Here is a 20,939-nt window from a genome sequence, read left to right as displayed (position 1 = left end):
TAACATGACTTGCGTTTTAGGACGCATTATACATTGATGTATTAACAGAGTCGCCATCAGGGGGTGAGAGCAACTACTACCTTATGGGGTCCAATCAAATAATGGGGCCCACATGGACTGAACCCCAAAACACACCCTTTAATTGTCCCCTCACTACTCCTGTGTGGCAGGACAGGGAGGAAGTGATGTCAGGTCACTTCTTCCCAGCACTGATGTAAGCCGTGAAGGAAGTGAGAAGAGCAGCCTGTAGGGCCTTAACCGTTCATCCCACTGCATTACTACGCTGCATTCACAGCAAGAGCCCAACATTGCAATGTACAGTTAACTTCAAATATGGTGTATTAACACGGCACTGTCTTAAATTATGTATATTGAGAGTTTATTTCTCTCTCAGTATTAGAGGAGACTCAGGAATATCAATAAAATGAAATTAGACCTAGGGATTTTCAACACCCTACTCTGTGCTACAGCGCTTGTCAGTCTTCCCACAGCAATATCCCTGACAACCTAACTACCACTGGGCCCAGGGAAGCCAGCCTCTACCTGCAAAATTGTAACTAACTAGGAGGGTGGCTGAACAAGACATACATTTTAATATGTGAGTGTGTCTAACAGTGTATGTGTGTTTTGTAGTGTATTTAGCAATATATATGCGTAGGAGAGAGTGTGTGTTTGTGTGATTGTGAGCTTGTTTAGCAGATTGCATGTTTAGTAATATGTGTGCAGCAATGTGTATTGTGGTGTGTGTGTGTCTGGCAGTGTATTTGCATGAGCCTATGTGTGTCTGAGTGTATATCTGTGTGGGTATCCCATGAGAGTGTCTTGACACTCATGCTCCACAAACAGCTGCAACTCACACACTCAGTGGCGTACATACCAGGGTCGCAGGGGTCGCGGCTGCGACCGGGCCCGGCCCGCCAGGGGGCCCGGCCGCCCCTGCGACCCGGTATGTACGCTCTGTGCCAGCCTCTTCTCCTGGGGGGCCCAGGAGCCGGCCACCTCCGGGCCCCCCGAGGCTGGCCCTGCTTACACCCGGCGGGCAGTCAGGCTGGCCGGTGCGCGAGGGAGCACTCTCCCCTGAGTGCTTCCTCTTCAGCTCCCTCGCGCACCGCACTGATACCGGAGCCGGAAGATTACGTCATCTTCCGGCGCCGGTATCAGTACGCGGCGCGCGAGGGAGCTGAAGAGGAAGCACTCAGGGGAGAGTGCTCCCTCGCGCGCCCGCCCGCCCGCCTGACTGCCCGCCGGGTGACCGGCCTCCAAGGAGCCCAGCAGCACCACTGGACCCCAGGGAATCCCCTCAGCACTCCAAAAGGTAAGGAGGCTGGGGGGATTAAATTAAAAAAAAAAATGCGTTGTGTGTATTAGTGTTAGTGTGTGTGTGTGTATTAGTGTTAGTGTGTGTGTGTGTGTATTAGTGTTAGTGTGTGTGTGTGTATTAGTGTTTGTGTGTGTGTGTGTATTAGTGTTAGTGTGTGTGTGTGTGTGTTAGTGTTACTGTGAGTGTTAGTGTGTGTGTGTGTATTAGTGTTACTGTGAGTGTTAGTGTGTGTGTTAGTGTTACTGTGAGTGTTAGTGTGTGTGTGTTAGTGTTACTGTGAGTGTTAGTGTTACTGTGAGTGTCTGTGAGTGTGTGTGTTAGTGTTACTGTGAGTGTTAGTGTGTGTGTTAGTGTTACTGTGTGTGTTACTGTGTGTGTTACTGTGAGTGTTAGTGTGTTTGTTAGTGTGAGTGTCAGTGAGTGTGTCTGCTAGTGAGTGTCAGTGAGTGTGTTACTGTGTGTGTTACTGTGTGTGTCTGTTACTGAGTGTGTTTGTGTTAGTGAGTCTGTTTGATGTCTGTTAGTGAGTGTGTGTTTGTCAGTGAGAGTATGTTTTGTAAGTGAGTGTGTATGTATGTCTGTCGCTGAGTGTGTCTCTGTCAGTAAATGTGTGTGTCTGTTAGCTAGTGTGTATGCATCTGTTCGTGAGAGTGTGTGTGTGTCTTCAGCACTTACCTTTCTCCAGCGCCGGACTCCCTTGGCGCTGGGGATCCCTCCGCCACTCAGCTCCGAATGCGCATGCACGGCAAGAGCCGTGCGCGCATTCAAACCGCCCATAGGAAAGCATTACTCAATGCTTTCCTATGGACGTTCAGTGTCTTAAATTCGCGGAAGCTCCTCTAGCGGCTGTCAGTGAGACAGCCACTAGAGGCTGGATTAACCCTCAGTGAAACATAGCAGTTTCTCTGAAACTGCTATGCTTTCAGCTGCAGGGTTAAAACTAGAGGGACCTGACACCCAGACCACTTCATTGAGCTGATGTGATCTGGGTGTCTGTAGTGGTCCTTTAAGTGTGTGTGCATCTGCATGCACTGGTGTACATACCGCGGTCGCAGCCATGCAACCCCTGCGACCAGGTGCCCGCCGCCATGTGTTGCGGCCCCGGCCTGCGCAGAGTAAGTGTGCGGGGGGGGCCCACGGATCAATTTTTGCACCGGGGTCCCATAGGTCATGTGTACGCCACTGCACACACTAGAACACAAACATCCTTCCTCAAACACCATAAGCAGCCCTTGCCCAAACACACACACACTACTCCACAAGCAGCATCTCCTCACACAAGGAACAACACAGATAGCCTCCTCAAAAACATGCACTAACACAGGCAACCTATACACATGTCAAATATAACATGCTTCTACCCTGCCTTGTTCTGTTTCCATACTCGGATGTCCGACCTAAGGGGACACCAAGGGAAAGTAAAAAATAATCAAAGTACAAGTTTGTCATTAAAAGTTTAAAACTTGCTGAACAATTACAGAGCATGTTTCCCATGTAAGAGCACTTTAGCACAGTGAGTGTGTAGAGTGATCAGCCATTGATTGCATTGAGGTCCCCAGCAATGTGTGAAATAACAAAGGCTATGCGAATATGCTATGAACTTACAAAAGTCATCTGTCTTAAACTACCAGTATGATTTTTAACCTTAGTCTTTATTTGATTTCACACTTTTCTATACTGTTAACACAGGGTAAAAATGGTCTTGTCAGTTTATTCTTTCTATGTAACAGGGATGCTAAAGAATGCTCAGATCAATTCTTAGATTCTTGTCAGTTTATTCTTTCTATGTAACAGGGATGCGAAAGAATGCTCAGATCAATTCTTAGATTCATGATGTTACTACCAAAAACTTAGAATTAAGTAGCTATTTCCAGATGGATGTCATTGCCCCTACCTGAATGCCAATAAGTAGAAGAAGTACCGTATATACTCGAGTATAAGTCGACTGGGGGCTGGCAGTGAGCGCTTACCTCTCTTGCAGCTCCTGTCAGCTCCCTTCTCCTCTGCGCCGGTCTGGTCAGCACCTCTGTCAGCTCCCAGTGTAAGTCTCGTGAGAGCCGCGGGGTCATAGTGCGGCCGCGAGACTTACACTGTGAGCTGACAGGGGAGCTGACCGGAACAGCGCGGAGGAGATGGGAGCTGAAAGGAGCTGCAGGAGAGAAAAGTTACAGCTCGGCCAGCCCCCCTCCTAGACAGTGCACACCACTGGACCACCAGGGAGTGAGAGCCCCCTTCCCTGGCCAGCTAACAAGCAGGGAGGGGGACGAAAAAAAATAATATTAAAAATAATAATAAAACAAAATTATTTTTAGAATAATTAAAAAAATAAAATAATAATTAAAAAAAATAATAATAATAAAAATGCCCACCCCCCACCACAGCTCTGCAACACATACACATACACACACTGCATCACACACACACACACACACACACACACACACACACACACACACACTGCATTCATATACACACACTGCATTCATACACACACACTGCCCTCAGACACACACACTGCCCTCAGACACTCACACTGCCCTCAGACACTCACACTGCCCTCAGACATACACACACACTGCATTCATACACACACACTGCATTCATTCATTATATACACACAGTGAAAATAAATATTCAATTAGTATAATTTTTTTAGGATCTAATTTTATTTAGAAATTTACCAGTAGCTGCTGCATTTCCCACCCTAGTCTTATACTCGAGTCAATACGTTTTCCCAGTTTTTTGGGGTAAAATTAGGGGCCTCGGCTTATATTCAGGTCGGCTTATACGCGAGTATATACGGTACATCATTTCAAAACATTATTGTGAATAAGAAGCAATCATTCAAGAAATTCAAGTCTATTAGTAATAATTTTTTTTCCGTTTACCTGTAAGTGATATGTTTGTGATGCCACTTTTGCCCTGTTAAGGCATAACGCTTCCGGCGAACGCTGAATCTGGAAATGCCTCTTGTCTGATCAGGTACGCCACATCGTGGCTTCTTCATCCAACTGGAAAAAAATATAAATATAAAATGTTATAGTGTTATCTTATTGTTACAAAACACTAAACTGATATAACCTAATACAAGAAAGAGACTATAGAATAACCACCAATCTTTTATTGGGTATGCTACGATACGATGAGAGCCATGAAGGAAACTAGTAACCTCCATATGAAAGGAATAAACAAGACCCAAGGAAGTGTGGAGGTATTATTGAGGAGAATGGTTGAGGATCACTAAATAAATATTAGGAGAACAAGTATAATGAGCATCAAATAAGAACAGAACAAGATGGCTGGAGACTTTTTTACATTTTAAATTCTAATTCAATAAGCACTGTTCAAACGTAATTTTGAAATGCAGATTGTGTAGTAGTATCTTAACTAAGAACCACATTTTATCATTCCTCTTTTATCCACGAATGACCACTTCCTCAAATGTTTGTTAATGCAAAGTGCACCAGTTTTGTTTTACTAAAAATTGGAGGTAAGAAGTTTAATCTGTAAGCATAAAAGGGGCGGTAAAATAAAATAATATGTAGTTTGACAGAAAGCTAAGGCCCACTTACATTGTTGCTTGTTTTATAAAGAATACTGCTCACATTCAGCAAGACCAATAGTAAGTTCAGAATTATAATCAATCATTAACAGCTTCCAGATTTTTCTTATTATTGCTTATCAAAGTATAGTATTAAAGGGACTCTCCAGGCAGAGTCTTTTACTCACCTGGTTCCAGCGCCGGGAGCCTCGTGAAGCCACGCCCCCTATTTCGTCAAAATGACGAAATAGGCAAGCGCGAGCAATCAGACGCTTCCATTTGGAAGCGTCATTGCTCCCTTGTGCGCATGCGCGGCTTCGCCACACATGCGCACATACTTCAGAGGGCGGCACTGAAAATACAGTATTTACATTAGATTGCCTGCAGGGAGCTATAGATCATACCTGAACAACTACATTAAGCTGTAGTTGTTCAGGTGACTATAGTGTCCCTTTAAAGCAAAGCAATGCCATTTTAGTAAATGCTTCAGTGTAATGTCTCTAGCATACGTAGAACTAGCCAGAAGGGCCTATGCTTATCTTCTGTTGGACATAATTTTCCTGGTACTTGTAGAAGTTACAAAATGTCTACTTTTGCATTAAAATAACATACTTTTCATTGCTGAGCCTAATACAAAAAGCATGCCTATTCTATGAATTTTACTCTTAGCCTGACATGAACATTACAGTTAGCAAAAAGTATCTGGCTGGTAAAAATGAGTGACTGGTTTATAAATGAGCACTTCGTACCAAGCCAAACGCTCTACCAGGTCTCTAAAGCCAGGGATTTTTTTATTTATATTTAGGGCACCTTTAGACCAGATACCAGCATTTGACAGAACCTCACTTGGGAATACTACTAACCTACTGCACATTTTAAAGTGGCCTTTTATTGTGGCCAGCCTAAGGCACACCTGTGAAATAATCATGCTGTCTAATCAGCATCTCGATATGCCACACCTGTGAGGTGGATGGATTATCTCGGCAAAGGAGAAGTGCTCACTAACACAGATTTAGACAGATTTGTGAACAATATTTCAGAGAAATAGGCCTTTTGTGTACATAGAAAAAGTCTTAGATCTTTGAATTCAGCTCATGAAAAATGGGGGCAAAAACAATAGGGTTGCGTTTATAATTTTGTTCAGTGTATATAAATGTATCTACACATTGTGGTAAACCAATTTATTCTAGCTACACTTCAGTCTCCTGGATGCCTGCATCAAAGAGATTACTTTGGAAATACCCAAACCACTTTTAGATTTATTAATCCAAATTAAAAGCAATATCTATAATCTGGAAGGTTTGTTACCCAAAGTAGCCCCCTTTCCCACATGGAGGTCTTACATTTTAAGCTTTTGGCCCATTAAGATTTTAGTTTTTTTTCTTAGGTTTAGTAGTAGCATACATTGTGCTTAATATAATGTTGTAAGTTCATAGGGCATGTTTCATTCTTACTATATAGTCCATTATAAGTCTTAAAGATATATGCTATTTGAGTAAGGCATGATCACGAGCTTGTCTGTGGATGTAAAAGATGTGTTAATTGTAAGATTCCCAGCTACGAGGTTAACTTTGCCCATGAACAGAAAAACTTCGACCTTCCCCTTACATAGGCGGGTTCTTTAAAATTCCCACCACATATAAGGTAAGAAATAGTATTCATAATAAACATGGTGACAAGGAGGAATATGTGAAATGATGTGACAAATGTGATGAGTTTTGGGTAAATTAAAATTAATTATGTGGACCTAGTATTAACAAATACCCACACAACGTAAACAGCTCTTTAAATGCATTATTGTATTTAATAAAAACGTTGCTCACCTCATTGTTATTTGACTACATCAAATGAGTGAAGCATGGGGATAGAAGAAAACAAAATTATATTCAATAAAATCTCTACATATATTCGAAAACGTACCAATTTTACCAATTTTATCCGTCAAAAGTACATTATCCATATTTAGGTATGCATTACACATGATTGGTATCAATGGCCATAATAAAGAAAAACTCATATATTGTAATTAATATCACACACAAGAATGACAAGGGAGTCACATTGCAGCTTCTGTGGACTATGACTCCCACTATGCGCTGCTCCCTCAAGGGACAGCAGTAAGTAACAGAAGGTTGGGGAATCATAGCAATTCAGCATGACTTCAAAGGATGGTAATGCTTAGGGGAAACATTGGTTCCAAGCAAAAATTAAAAAAAAAAAAAGGGAGAAAACTGTTTACATAAAAGAATTTTACGGTATAACATTATATTTAATTTTATAGATTAAATCCTACCTATTAAAACATTCAGTTCAAAATAAAAGTCAATACTAAGAACCATATTTTGGAAACCTATTAGAGTTCCTCTTTTATAAAGGGTTTTAGATCTTAATGTTTTCATTAACATATGTTAAATGTCTGACAAATTCTTCAGTAATGTGTACATAGAGAAAACTACCTCAATAAAGAGATAGAAAGTGTTTCTTTACAGTGCCCAAAATGTAAAAGCTGCTCAACACTAAAAGTGGAATACCCCTTACCCACAATAAAAAACAAATATACAGAAATAAGGTATACAAATTATACCAAACAAGTGGAGCGCTCTAAACAGTAGAGGGGTTTACTCACCCCTTTGGTACAGTGACAGTCTTGAAAAACTTGAATGTACATATAAAAGGAAACAAGAGAAACAAAAATATAGTGCAGATGTTCCAAAATGGATAATTGGTAGTAAGTAATGACTGAAACCACTCACATGGACAGGAGCCTATATGGTATTGGCTCCGTAAAAGGATCCTTTATGCTTTTAGGGCAGCAACACACCCCTTTATCCCAGGTAGTGTCCCTCCAGGAGTATACAACGAGAAGAAAAGCAGAAAAACAACTGTGTAGAATTGCACATACTATAATGGTATTTTGAAATATAAATAGTTGTGCTCACCTTCTGCAGAGCCCTGAAATCCCGGCTCTGAGGTTGATAAACAATGTGCTACTTTAGAGGGGGAATAGCACTCTCCCCAATGGAGTTCCTGATGGCTATAAAGGACTTTGGACTAAAGTATAAAATAGTAAATAACATTTATTGTTAATACATTAAAAACAAAATAAATGGGTACTTAGAAAGTAAAAAGATCCAATAAAAGTCCAATAAAAAGTCCAGAATAATCAGGGATTTCAGGGCTCTGCAGAAGGTGAGCACAACTATTTATATTTCAAAATACCATTATAGTATGTGCAATTCTACACAGTTGTTTTTCTGCTTTTCTTCTCGTTGTATACTCCTGGAGGGACACTACCTGGGATAAAGGGGTGTGTTGCTGCCCTAAAAGCATAAAGGATCCTTTTACGGAGCCAATACCATATAGGCTCCTGTCCATGTGAGTGGTTTCAGTCATTACTTACTACCAATTATCCATTTTGGAACATCTGCACTATATTTTTGTTTCTCTTGTTTCCTTTTATATGTACATTCAAGTTTTTCAAGACTGTCACTGTACCAAAGGGGTGAGTAAACCCCTCTACTGTTTAGAGCGCTCCACTTGTTTGGTATAATGTGTACATAGAATCTAGGATTGTAAAAAAAAAGCTGTGTGTTCTTATTGTTAAAGGATTGGTTATTGGAAAGTGCAACTATAATACAATAGCGTTTTTTTTATCCTTGGGTTTGATGAATCTAGTTTTTCATTCACTACTCAACCATTCTGCATTAGATAGAATGAAGCGTTCTTTTATCCTGTACAATAAAATGTGTGTGAATAAAACCATTTTCCACTGACGAGCTTTGATAAATGATTCTGGGACAACACAGCATATTCATCTACATTGTTGTCACAGCAGTGCTCCTGGTAACGGGGTCCACTGAGGCTATTAATCAGTGTCTCTGACTACACAGAGTAAGAGAAAACAGCACTTGGCACATCAGAGGATTACTTTCCATTACCCCTAGTGGTCTACATAAAAAGTTTGATTCTTTGTCAGCTCAAATATTTAACAAGTTTTTAATTTGAACCTGTCATTCAAACGAGTTAGACAACAAGATCTGATTTCAGTTAAGTTATAAAAAAAATTATCTATTCAATATAGTATCAAATGTTAAAGAAAACTGTATACCGCAGAGTGTTTCCACAGCTGGAAATGGAAGACACATAATTCCTATAGAAGTGGTAGTTGATTCTTCTTTTCCTGGGGCATCTACCTGGACAGTTTTAGTCTTGTGTAGTCTATGCTTGGCCAGTAAGAATCCAGTAAGCTCAAGGAGAGTGTTCATGTGTCCATCTTCAAAACCATCCTTATAATAGAGGGAGAAGGCCAGAAATCATGGGCCTTGGTAATCTGGCCCCAGAGTTGAGAACCACCACTTGCATCACTATTCATACACCATGAAGACCAATGGTCAATACCAGCATAATCTACAGGCAATAAAGTGCTATCCTTCCTTGATCTGTATCACTCTACTCATGATTATTCCACTACTGTCCTCTCAAATATCAGAAATTTGGCTTCACCAAAGCTTCTGACACCCAATATTATCACTATTATTAGAGCCACACAATCTACATGTGGTTTCACAGATAAAACAAATAACTTTAGCCTTCAGGTGACCATGGTAGGTCAGGAAATACCAGTGTGATCAAAACTGTCATTACTCTAAATAAAGCCTAAAATATATTTGTGGGATATTGGCTTGATCACAGTCAGACAGATCATCAGTTTATGCAAATTGTTAAAATATATTCAAGTATCACCTAATAATGTTGCAGGTCAATTACTACAGCAGTGATAATTAAGTAATGTCATTACTCATATTTTCAACAGGAACTTACAGAGCTGAAAAGGATGGTGGAAGTTAGGTAATGTTGAAGAGTAAAGGTTTTACAATCACAAACAGAAACAAATGGTTCAGAAGGAACAACTGGCCAGAATATTCAGTGTTAAGCCCATTCCTGTACTGAATTTGTTACAAAGTCGATAAATCATGTTACTTACTCAATTGTGTATTTGTCAATTTTCTTTGTAACATTAAGTCCATAAAATTGCTGCATAGCAGCAATAGCTGACTGCATGGTTTCTGCAGAGCGCAATACTGACATTCTGGGGTCAGTTGGTGGAAGGTAGCCGTATTTTTGCAACCACGCCTAGAAAGATAAAAATAAATGAATAATTAGAAATTCAATTACATTTTACATGAAATACATTTTATACAATTAAATCCTATAGAATGTAAGCTCGATTGAGCAGAGTCCTCTTCAACCTATTGTTCTTGTCAGTTTATTTGTAATTGTCCTATTTATAGTTAAATCCCCCCTCTCATAATATTGTAAAGCGCTACGGAATCTGTTGGCGTTATATAAATGGCAATAATGATAATAATAATAATAATAATAATAAATATCCTGAATTAATGTTGTGTAGTTGCTTGAAGCCTAGCGTACACACACAGACACACACAAACACACACCTACCAATATATATATATATATATATATATCCTCATGCTGATGATTTGCATTAACAATGAAACAGCTTTCCATGAGTGGTTCACTGGCTTTGCATTTTTTCCTAAGTTGTGTTTCAAAGCTGTTGTATACAGCAAACACAAACTCAAAGGAATCCACGTTTAAAATGGAATGAGGCAAAAAATGTGATTTTGTGTTAAACTAATTTGCATATGCTCACCTAGAATATTTGGTGGTATTAACATTACTGCAAATTTTTGATTTCTGTGGAAAAAGCAAGTCTTATGGCGTGACTGGTGTGCAGATTTTGTTTAACATTGTATTAACTATATATATATATATTATTGCCATTTATATAGCACCAACAGATTTCGTAGCGCTTTACAATATTATGAGAGGGGGGGATTTAAGTAGGACAATTACAAGAAAACTTACAGGAACGATAGGTTGAAGAGGACCCTGCTCAAACAAGCTTACAGTCTATTGGAGGTAGGGTATAAAACACATTAGGACAGGAAATAGCAATCAAATAAGATGGGAGCTGGAGGAGAGAGTAAAGTGCTGCCCTTTAGGAGAGGTCAAGGGACAGGTAGTGGTTACTCTGGCAGGCCGTAAGCTTTCCTAAAGAGATGGGTTTTAAGGTACTTCTTAAACGGATGAAGACTAGGGGAGAGTGTGGTGGCGGTAGGCAGGCTATTCCATAGGAAGGGAGCAGCCCGCAAGAAGTCCTGCAAGCGTGAGATGGCGGTACGGGTGCGAGCAGCGGACAGGAGAAGGTCACGGGCAGAGCAGAGAGACCGAGAAGAGTCATACCTATGGATCTGTGAAGATATATAAGAGGCAGGGGTGGACTGACCGGTCGGGCACTTCGGACATGGTCCGAGGGCCCGGCTGGGAGGGGGCCCCGCCATCAGGGGGCCCGGCGGGGCCGGCCGCGTTCAGGGCCGGCCCTTTAAATGCTGCAGCCGCCTGAGCGCTCTCTTAAGAGCGCTCAGGCGGCTGCAGCTTCTCACCTCCCCTCCCCTGTAGCGTGGCCGAGCTGCTCTCCGGTCCGCGGTGCCCGGCCGGAGTGATAGGAAGGTGCACACTGAGTGTGCACCTTCCTGTCAGTCCGGCCCAGTACAGGAAACAGAAACTCCTGTTCCACGCGGAACAGGAGTTTCTGTTTCCTGTACCCGGCCGGACTGACAGGAAGGTGCACACTCAGTGTGCACCTTCCTATCACTCCGGCAGGGCACCGCGGACCGGAGAGCAGCTCGGCCACGCTACAGGGGAGGGGGTAAGAACAGAGAGGGAGGGGGTGGGGGGTAAGAACAGAGAGGGAGGGGGAGGGGTTAGAACAGAGAGGGGGGGTTAGAACAGAGAGGGAGGGGGGGTAAGAACAGAGAGGGAGGGGGGTAAGAACAGAGAGGGAGGGAGGGGGTAAGAACAGAGAGGGGGGTAAGAAGAGAGAGGGAGGGAGGGGTAAGAAGAGAGAGGGAGGGAGGGGTAAGAAGAGAGAGGGAGGGGGGTAAGAAGAGAGAGGGAGGGGGGGTAAGAAGAGAGAGGGAGGGGGGCGTAAGAAGAGAGAGGGAGGGGGGGTAAGAAGAGAGAGGGAGAGGGGGGGTAAGAAGAGAGCAGAGAAAGAAGAGAAAGGGAGGGGTAGTAAGAGAAAGGGAGGGGGTAAGAAGAGAGAGGGAGGGGGGTAAGAAGAGAGAGGGAGGGGGGTAAGAAGAGAGAGGGAGGGGGAGGGTAAGAAGAGAGGGAGGGGGTAAGAAGAGAGGAAGGGGGTAATAAGAGAGAGGAAGGGGGGTAAGAAGAGAGGGGGAGTAAGAAGAGAGAGAGGGGGGTAAGAAGAGAGGAGGGGGGAGTAACAAGAGAGGGGGGAGTAAGAAGGGGGTAAGAAGAGGGGGAGGGGGGAGTAAGAAGGGAGGGGGAGTAAGAAGGGGGTAAGAAGAGGGGGGGTAAAAAGAGGAAGGGGGAGTAAGAAGAGGGGGAGGGGGGAGTAAGAAGAGGGAAGAGTAAGAAGAGGGGGGAGTAAGTAAGAAGAGGGGGAGGGGGGAGTAAGAAGGGGGTAAGAAGAGGGGGAGGGGGAGTAAAAAGAGGAAGGGGGGAGTAAGAAGAGGGGGAGGGGGGTAAGAAGAGGGGGAGGAGGAGTAAGAAGAGGGGGAGTGGGGAGTAAAAAAGAGGAAGGGGGGAGTAAGAAGAGGGGGCGGGGGTAAGAAGAGGGGGAGGGGAGTAAGAAGAGGGGGGAGTAAGAAGAGGGAGGAGTAAGAAGAGGTGGGAGTAAGAAGAGGGGGAGGGGGGAGTAAGAATGGGGGTAAGAAGAGAGTGAGGAGGGAGTAAGAAGAGGGGGGGAGTAAGAAGGGGGGTAAGAAGAGGGGGAGGGGGAGTAAGAGGAGGGCAATTGCCCCCTCCCCTGTCCGCAGGCACCGTGCGGGCAGTCGGCAGGGGAAGGAGGAAGAGAGGACCCAGGAGCTCAGCCTGCAGCTCCTCTGGGTCCTTCTTGAGTGAGCACAGATTGTTGCCGCAGTTACCACGGCAACGTTACGGCTCTTGCGAGAGTATACACTAGCCCTGGAGCTACGGGCTAGAGTTCACTCTCAACACTGTGACCACCAGGGATTCCTGGTGGTCGCAGTGGTGAGAATGAACTCTAGCCCCATAAACACACTGCCCCCACACACCATACACATTCACACACTGCCCCCCATACACACACACTGCCCCCACACACACCATACACATTTACAGACATTGCCTCACACACACACACATACACTGCCCACCTATATACACATTGCCACACACATACACAGCCCCCTCATACACACATTGCCCCACACAACCTACACATTCACACACTGAACCTTTCACACACACTGCACCCCTTACACATTGCACCACTGCTCCTATACCCTACTACAGCCTCATATCCCAGCAGACCCCAGGTAAGTTGTCAAACTGTTCTTAAACGGTTTGACTACTTACTCTGGGAGGGGGGCCCAGCCCTCCTTGCACCACAACGACTACACAGAGCAGTAGTGGTTATTGTGCATGGATTATTTCTTTAAATAATCTACAAGTGCCCCAGAAGCCAGCAAGCCAGCCAGCCCACAGGCCGGCCAGCCAGCCAGCCCACAGGCCAGCCAGCCCACAGGCTGGCCAGTAGCCAGCCCACAGGCTGGCCAGTAGCCAGCCAGCCCACAGGCCACCAGTTAGGCTTACAGCCAGAAAGCCCACAGCCAGCAAGCCACAGCCTGCCAGCCAGCAAGCCACAGCCAGCAAGCCACAGCCTGCCAGCCGCAGCTAGCAAGCCAACAGCCTGCCGGCAATAGCCAGCAAGCCCACAGCCTGCCAGCCGCAGCCAGCAAGCCCACAGCCTGCCGGCAATACCCAGCAAGCCCACAGCCTGCCGGCAATAGCCAGCAAGCCCACAGCCTGCCAGCAAGCCCACAGCCTGCCAGCCGCAGCCAGTAAGCCCACAGCCTTCCAGCAAGCCCACAGACTGCCAGCCAGCAAAAGTAATTAAGGCAAGAGGAGCCAACTTGTATCAGCGAGCTATGTTGTGTTGCTATATTGTGAATAGGAACCAGAGTGTTGGAGAGACCCCCCTCCAGGCCCCATTAGACTCCATTGTAGTCTCTAATGGGACCTGGAGGAAATTCTTTCTAACACACTCTCTAAAGGACACTGAGATAGCCCCCTCCATGGTCCATTAGCCCTCAATTGTAGTCTCTACTGGGGCCTGGAGGCGACTGTTTCCAGCAGGGACACTGAGATGGCCTCTGATAGAAAGACCCCCTTCCAAGCCTATTAGACTCCACTGTAGTCTCTAATAGGGCCTGGAGGGGATTCTTTCTAACACACTCTCTAAAGGACACTGAGATAGCCTCTGCTAGAAAGGACCCCCTCCATGGCCCATTAGCCCTCAATTGTAGTCTCTACTGGGGCCTCGAAGGGATTATTGCACTTTTGTTCCTTGTGTCTAAAGATTGTGTAGGGTGTGGCTGGAGGCGGTGCATGGAGGCGGGACATGGGTGGCGCTTGCTGCGGAGTATGGGTGGGGCCTGTAAGGGGGCCCTTGATTTATTTTGCCCGGGGGCCCTGAGGGTTCTCAGTCCGTCCCTGAAAATAGGGGCTAGAATGTTCAATGCTTTATAGGTATGGGTTAGCACTTTGAATTGACTCCTATAGGATACAGGGAGCCAATGTAAGGACTGACAGAGGAGTGAGGTGTGAGAGGACTGACTAGAGAGGAAAATCAGTCTGGCGGCAGCATTCATTACTGACTGTAGCGGGGCAATATAGCTTTTGGAAAGACCAATTAGGAGAGGGTTACAATAATCCATGCAGGAAATTACTAGAGCATGGACAAGCTCCTTGTATAAACTCTCATTGGTTAGATGTCACACTTTGCAAGATTATGTCTAGCAATTCTAAGCTAGAACTCCCCTTTTATCAACTCTTTGAAGTGGTTATGGTGCCTGGAGTCTCTGAGTATAAATTGCTTGCAAATATTTTGCCAGGGAATCAGGGTATATGGTCACCCACAGCCCAGCTGCCTGTTGAAATGGCTGTTGAGAAGTTATGATCAATGACCAGATTTAGGTCAGGCCAGTAACAGTGATCAGTGATAAGCTGAGAATGCTGAATTAATATGGTGTCATTTGTGATTAAAAAATAAATAAAATAAATAAAAACAAGCAACATGCAGGAATCCCCAAAACAAAAACGCACAGCAGAAATTAATATCTCTACAACACATTGATCTGAGCTTATTCATGGGGGTTTATGGGAAGGTGGGTGAACTCTTACATAATCAACAAATGTCTGATGTTATTGATTTACACAGCATACCTAATAGATTTTAAACGTGTAATTTAATACGATGCAAAAGTTAATCAAATTAAATTTTAAAAATCCAGGTTGTAACACAATAAAATGTGAACATACAGGTGAGAATGTATGAAATGCACTAAATCTATATAAGAATGTATCAATCTCTTTATACATAGAACTTCATTGATTTGATTAGACAGTTCTATTTATTTACCTTACATATATTTGAATATAGAAATCATCTCTCTTTTAGTCACCTTATCACCCGTTCAAAAAGCCCCAGTTTGGAAGTTGATTGAGATATACAAACTAGTAAGAATAATTTGCCTTGCAGATATTTCATATCTCATTTATAAACCTCAGAAAACAAGGATTGTGTTTTAATGATCATTTAATAAACATCAATTATCAAAGGCTTTTTTATACCCTGTGCTACTTTGATAAACAAGCACCAAATGAAGACACACACAGTTTAAGCATGCAGAGAACAAGCAGTAAAGAGCGGTTTGACGGGAGCATCAGCATGGGATGCTACCAATATATCATAGAAATATCATTAAATATAACACAACACCATAGAAGGGGCATTAGCACTCCAACAGTCGCTGGCTGTCTGCTTCTGACTATTACAAATGAGCCTGGTAATTTAGTGACTGATTTTTAGTCCAGTAAAAACTGCCTTGAACAATATTAAAGTACCCGCTATAAATCTTTTTTAGAACTTGCCTTCTTCTCCTACACTGACCCAGCAACTATTTTATTACCAAGTCAGCGAACAACTTGTATTTAGTACAGTTGTTTAATTGATCGCTTTCATTGAAATTCTAACAATTTACAGAAAAAGAAAGATTTACATTTTTATGAACCGCAACAGATGCTAACAGGGAGAAAGCTCTTCTTTATAGAGAGTGCTAAAATATACCTATCTGTTCATCGTTGCTAAGCAAGCCCTAAGCGGATGTTAAAGTTAACCCTCAATACGCAGCAAAGGTACATTATTTTGCCTTGCAATAAACACGTTCCTCTATATATCTCGTCAATATACAGTGCCCTCCACTAATATTGACACCCATAGTAAATATGAGCAACTGAAAAACTGTTATAAGTACAAATAAAATACATAAAAATACTCTGCTTTCATGAATATCAAACAACTGCAAACACAACACAGGTTTATTAAAAAAAAAAAGAAATCTTGTTAAATATATGTGTGGCACACAAGAAAAATAGATTTAAAGGGACACTATAGTCACCAGAACAACTACAGCTTATTGAGTTTGTTCTGGTGAGTAGAATCATTACCTTCAGGCTTTTTGCTGTAAACACTGTCTTGTTAGAGAAAATGCAGTGTTTACATTACAGTCTAGTGATAACTTCACTGGCCACTCCTCAGGTGGCTGTTAGAGATCCTTCCTGGGTCATGGCTGCCTAAATTGCATCCAAACATTCAGAATCTCCTATGCATGCAGACACTGAACTTTCATCATAGAGATTCATTGATTCAATTCATCTCTATGAGAAGATGCTGATTGGCCAGGGTTGTGTTTGAATCATGCTGGCTCTGCCCCTGATATGCCTCCTTGTCAGTCTCAGCCAATCCTATGTAGAAGCACTGTGATTGGATCAGGCTACCACATCTGATGATGTCAGCACACTGCTTGTTTTTCTGAGTCTAACAGCATGCAGAGTTACAGCTTCAGGCTTGAATACAGTAAGATTTTTACTATATTTATGGAGGCATGAGGGGCCCAGGGGGGCTAGATGGTGATTTTAACACTATAGGGTCAGGAATCCATGTTTGTGTTCCTGACCCTATAGTGATCTTTTAAAGTACATTCCCAGTAATATTTTGCATTTTTTAGTCAACTGGGGTAACTAGGATTGTTCAGCCATGTCTTCCTGTTTCGCAGAGGTATAAATATGGCATAACACATAGGCCAAGTTCCATTAGTCATTCTTCACAATGTGTAATACCAAAGAATATAGCTGTGCGGTAAAAGGTTGTTGAACTACACAAAATGTGAAGTGGCTATAATAAATAGCAAAAGCATTGAAGATGCCCATTTCCACCGCCAGGACAATAGTTAAGAAGTTCCAGTCAACTGGAAATGTTCTGAGTCAATCTGGAAGAGAATGTGTGTCTATATTGTCTCAATGCGGAATAGAATGGTTCGAGTGGCCAAAAATTCTCCAAGGATCACAGCTGGAGAATTGCAGAAGTTAGTTGTGTCTAGGGGTTAAACAACAAAGGCAATTTATCACATCCTTCTTTGCTCATAATTACCAAGGGTGCTAATATTAGTGGATGTCACTGTATATTTTACATCCTCTTTCCCCTTATCTGCATACTTCATGTGTTAAAGGGGAAGACACATATCCCTGGGTTATTAATGTTTACTAATCCCCATTTTCAGAGAAGTGGCAGTTCCCCTTTAAATCCTAACTGAGGTGTTGAAAGCACAAACAGAAAAGTTATTCGATTAAATATACGACCAAACTTCACAAACATCAGATATGCAAAATATAAATAAATTAAAAAGTAAGACCCAGATGCCACACTTACAAATTTCACTTCAGCAGTTTGACACATGTGCTCTGTGATTTACGGTCTAAAAGGATCTGCATTGTTTGCCAATGTAAATTATTCCCTGACTCAACACAGATGTACTTAATCTTTGAAATAATACTATGCATATATTTCTCATAATGCCTATGGAAGCAAAATGATAGATTGTCTATTCAGAATATCAATTTGCTCAAACAAAATGCAAAATGTACTATAAAAGACAAATTACAGTTTTACATGTATGAGAAACACGTTAAGCATTTTATAGAGATTCCCTACAATTGTGTCATATGGCACAATACTTACATATTGGGTAAGGTGAAGTGATAAGTTAAAATGGACCTAATGCAAACCGAAACGTGCATTAAAAGACTTTTAATTTACGATGAATTCAAGTCAAGGAATATTAGCATATATGTGAATTGTTTTGAGTGTGCATATGCAGGGATGTTTTGTAAAGGAGTGTCAGTGTGTGCATGCAGGTCTGAATTAAAGGACCACTATAGTGCCAGGAAAACATACTCGTTTCCTGGCACTATAGTGCCCTGAGGGTGCCCCCACCCTCAGGGTCCCCCTCCCGCCGGGCTCTAGGGGTTGGAAGGGGTTAAACCTACCTCTTTCTCCAGCGCGGGGCGGGGAACTCTCCTCCTCCTCGGCTGAATGCGCATGTGCGTCAGGAGCCGCAAGCGCATTCAGCCAGTCCATAGGAAAGCATTCTCAATGCCATTAGGTATGTGTAGCAGAGTACTGATTTCCCACAGACTATTTCCGCTGATAATCCAAGTAGGGCTCAGGAACAAATAGTAAAACCCAAGAGAATAGCATCCACAGTCAGCAAAACAATCCAAGGATATCCCATCACCTTTCCCAATGACTGGACGACACACAGTATCAGGAGCAGAACTGATGTTTTATTGCACATACCCTGCTTATATCCATCTCTCCCATGCAAGGGAGACACCCACGATAATTAGTACAATAACCAATCAGATACACGTTACCTCCCACACATCTCCTCCCTTCATCTTAACAGTTAATCACATTATAATGTACATACTTTCCCCCAGTTTTCCCCAGTTTTCCAGTGTACATACTTTTCCCCTAGATGTACCCCAAATATACCAGGTACACCCGTAAATGTCGTATCCCCTGATAACCCTGATCTGGGTGAGCAACATATTCAAAAATCAAATATAAATAAACAAGAGTAAAGGTTAAAAGGTTTAAAAGTGTAGTGCTACAATCACCACATGTGAGTCACTAAATCACATCTAAAATGGTACAATAAAACAGCAAAAAGTGGTAGGTGAGAGCACTCTAAAACTACTTTACCCTTTGGTACATATACACCAAGCAGTCTTGTAAAAATCTGCAAATAGAAATACAGCACATATAGGGTAATAACGTAGCAAATAAGTAAGTTCAAATCAGTAACTAGTTCAACTCACATGGTCATGAGCCACTTCATAAGCTGGCTCAGACTAACAGCATATCTTATCAATAGTTGGATTTGGTACTCCAAACTTGTTCCCCTCTGTGGTCCTTGGGTGTTTCCTGTTCCAATTCACTCAGGATACAAGTAGTTAAAACTCAAAGTTTTATTGAACACACGGTGGATGCTTAAATATAAGTACAAATAAATACTTTACACAGGAGAGTCCAAATCACATGAAAACAATTTGACGCGTTTCGGCAGTATAGCCTTTTTCAAGAGTTTATTAATCTTCGTCCTTCTAGTCCTTTTAAAAGCCGTTCTTTGGCGCTTTTTTCTATTTCCTTGTTCCGGTTTCCGGTCTCCGGTCGCACATCCGGGTACAACGTCCATTAGATATGACATCATGGCGTTCTCTCCTTATTCGCGTCATGACGTATATGTCGGGGGCGGAGCCACTCATTCTCCGGACTTTGCCCAAATTGCAAATGGATTCCCAAGCGTTCACAAATGGCAAACAGGAATACATACCCAATATATATATATAAAAAAAAACATTCCTTTATATTCTAAAAAGTGTATACACAGCTTTAGAAAAACGTTCTCTTTCATTTTAGGGAACATTCCCAAAGGATATAACTTAAAAGCAATGTCTATAAGTAATATATACAATTAAAAAAACAAATTTGACCTGTAATTTCAAAAGGAAAGAATAGAATAGGGAGAAGCTATTAACATTCTTATTAAACAGTCATAAGAGTATTATCATTTTAAAAATTAATCTAAATATATACATTATTAAAAACACAGGGTAGAGTTAGAGATTAACTCAAATTTGGATGAAAAATAAATCCATAAGAGTTATTAGAAAAATATATATAATTATGTTGGTTATATTAAAAAAGGAAAGAGAAATCTATATTATAAATACATATAAAATGTATAAAGGAATTAATAAATGATAATTGAAAATATCATTAAAAAAATATTATCTAAAAATTCCTTTCAAAAATATTAAAAGGGTTATAAATATGGGGCAATCTCAAAATGTACATTAAGACCTTGTGGTATTAGGGTATCCATGTTAAAAATCCATTTCATTTCTGTTCTATTAAAAACGTTTTTTTTAAGTCCGTAGACGTCAATAGCTTCATTGATTGTAGAAGCTGCCATTTTAGACCGTGGTTAGAAAATATTCCAAAAGGCCAGATGTTGAGAATCAAAAGAAATTGTACAGAAAGAGAAGATTTTGTACAACAGACAGAAAAACTAATAGGACAATTTGAGGAAAAAGGCTATAATAACACCTCTTTGGAAAAAACATTGAAAGAAGTTAGTACCATCGACCGACAATCCCTTCTAAAGTACAGAAACAGAAACCCGATTCAGAGTGAAGAAGTACCTCTTATTTTCAATTTCTGTACTCAAATCCATAGCTTGGGGAAAATAATTAACAAAAATTTGCATATTTAAAAACAGATGATAAACTAACTAATTTTATTAAAGATAAACCAAAAATAATTTTTAGATGGGCAAGGAGTCTAAAACAAGTTTTAACAAAAAGTTTTTTAGATATTGATAAGAATGAGAATTTTTTTTAAAGAACCAAAAGGTTTTTATTACTGTGGGGTATGTAGGGGGTGTAAATTGAGAACAAATAAATATAAAAAGCAATTGAAATTTTTATCTAATATTACTGAAAAGGAATACGACATTAAATCCTTTATGACATGCAATAGTAAAAATGTCATTTACATGTTAACTTGTCCATGTGGACTCCAGTATATAGGTAGAACTTCACGTA

General features: G+C 41.7%; 1 protein-coding gene across 2 annotated transcripts in view; it reads right to left on the bottom strand.

The window, feature by feature from the left end:
• Positions 1 to 20,939, bottom strand: part of MMP16 (matrix metallopeptidase 16) — a 240,503-nt gene that overhangs the window by 123,108 nt on the left and 96,456 nt on the right. Inside the window, exons 2-4 of one of the 2 annotated variants that reach the window (XM_063451271.1) lie at positions 9,847 to 9,995; positions 6,686 to 6,700; positions 4,210 to 4,332 (exon numbers count right to left, since the gene is read on the bottom strand). In XM_063451271.1, coding sequence (XP_063307341.1) covers positions 4,210 to 4,332; positions 6,686 to 6,700; positions 9,847 to 9,995 — 287 coding nt within the window. The remainder of the gene's footprint in view (positions 1 to 4,209; positions 4,333 to 6,685; positions 6,701 to 9,846; positions 9,996 to 20,939) is intronic. The other variant, XM_063451272.1, reaches the window with a different exon arrangement.

This window comes from Pelobates fuscus, chromosome 4, assembly GCF_036172605.1.
Source record: "Pelobates fuscus isolate aPelFus1 chromosome 4, aPelFus1.pri, whole genome shotgun sequence".
NCBI classification, from domain to species: domain Eukaryota; kingdom Metazoa; phylum Chordata; class Amphibia; order Anura; family Pelobatidae; genus Pelobates; species Pelobates fuscus.
The sequence above is the reverse complement of the archived record's forward strand: the minus strand, read 5'-3'. Positions and strand labels throughout refer to the sequence as shown.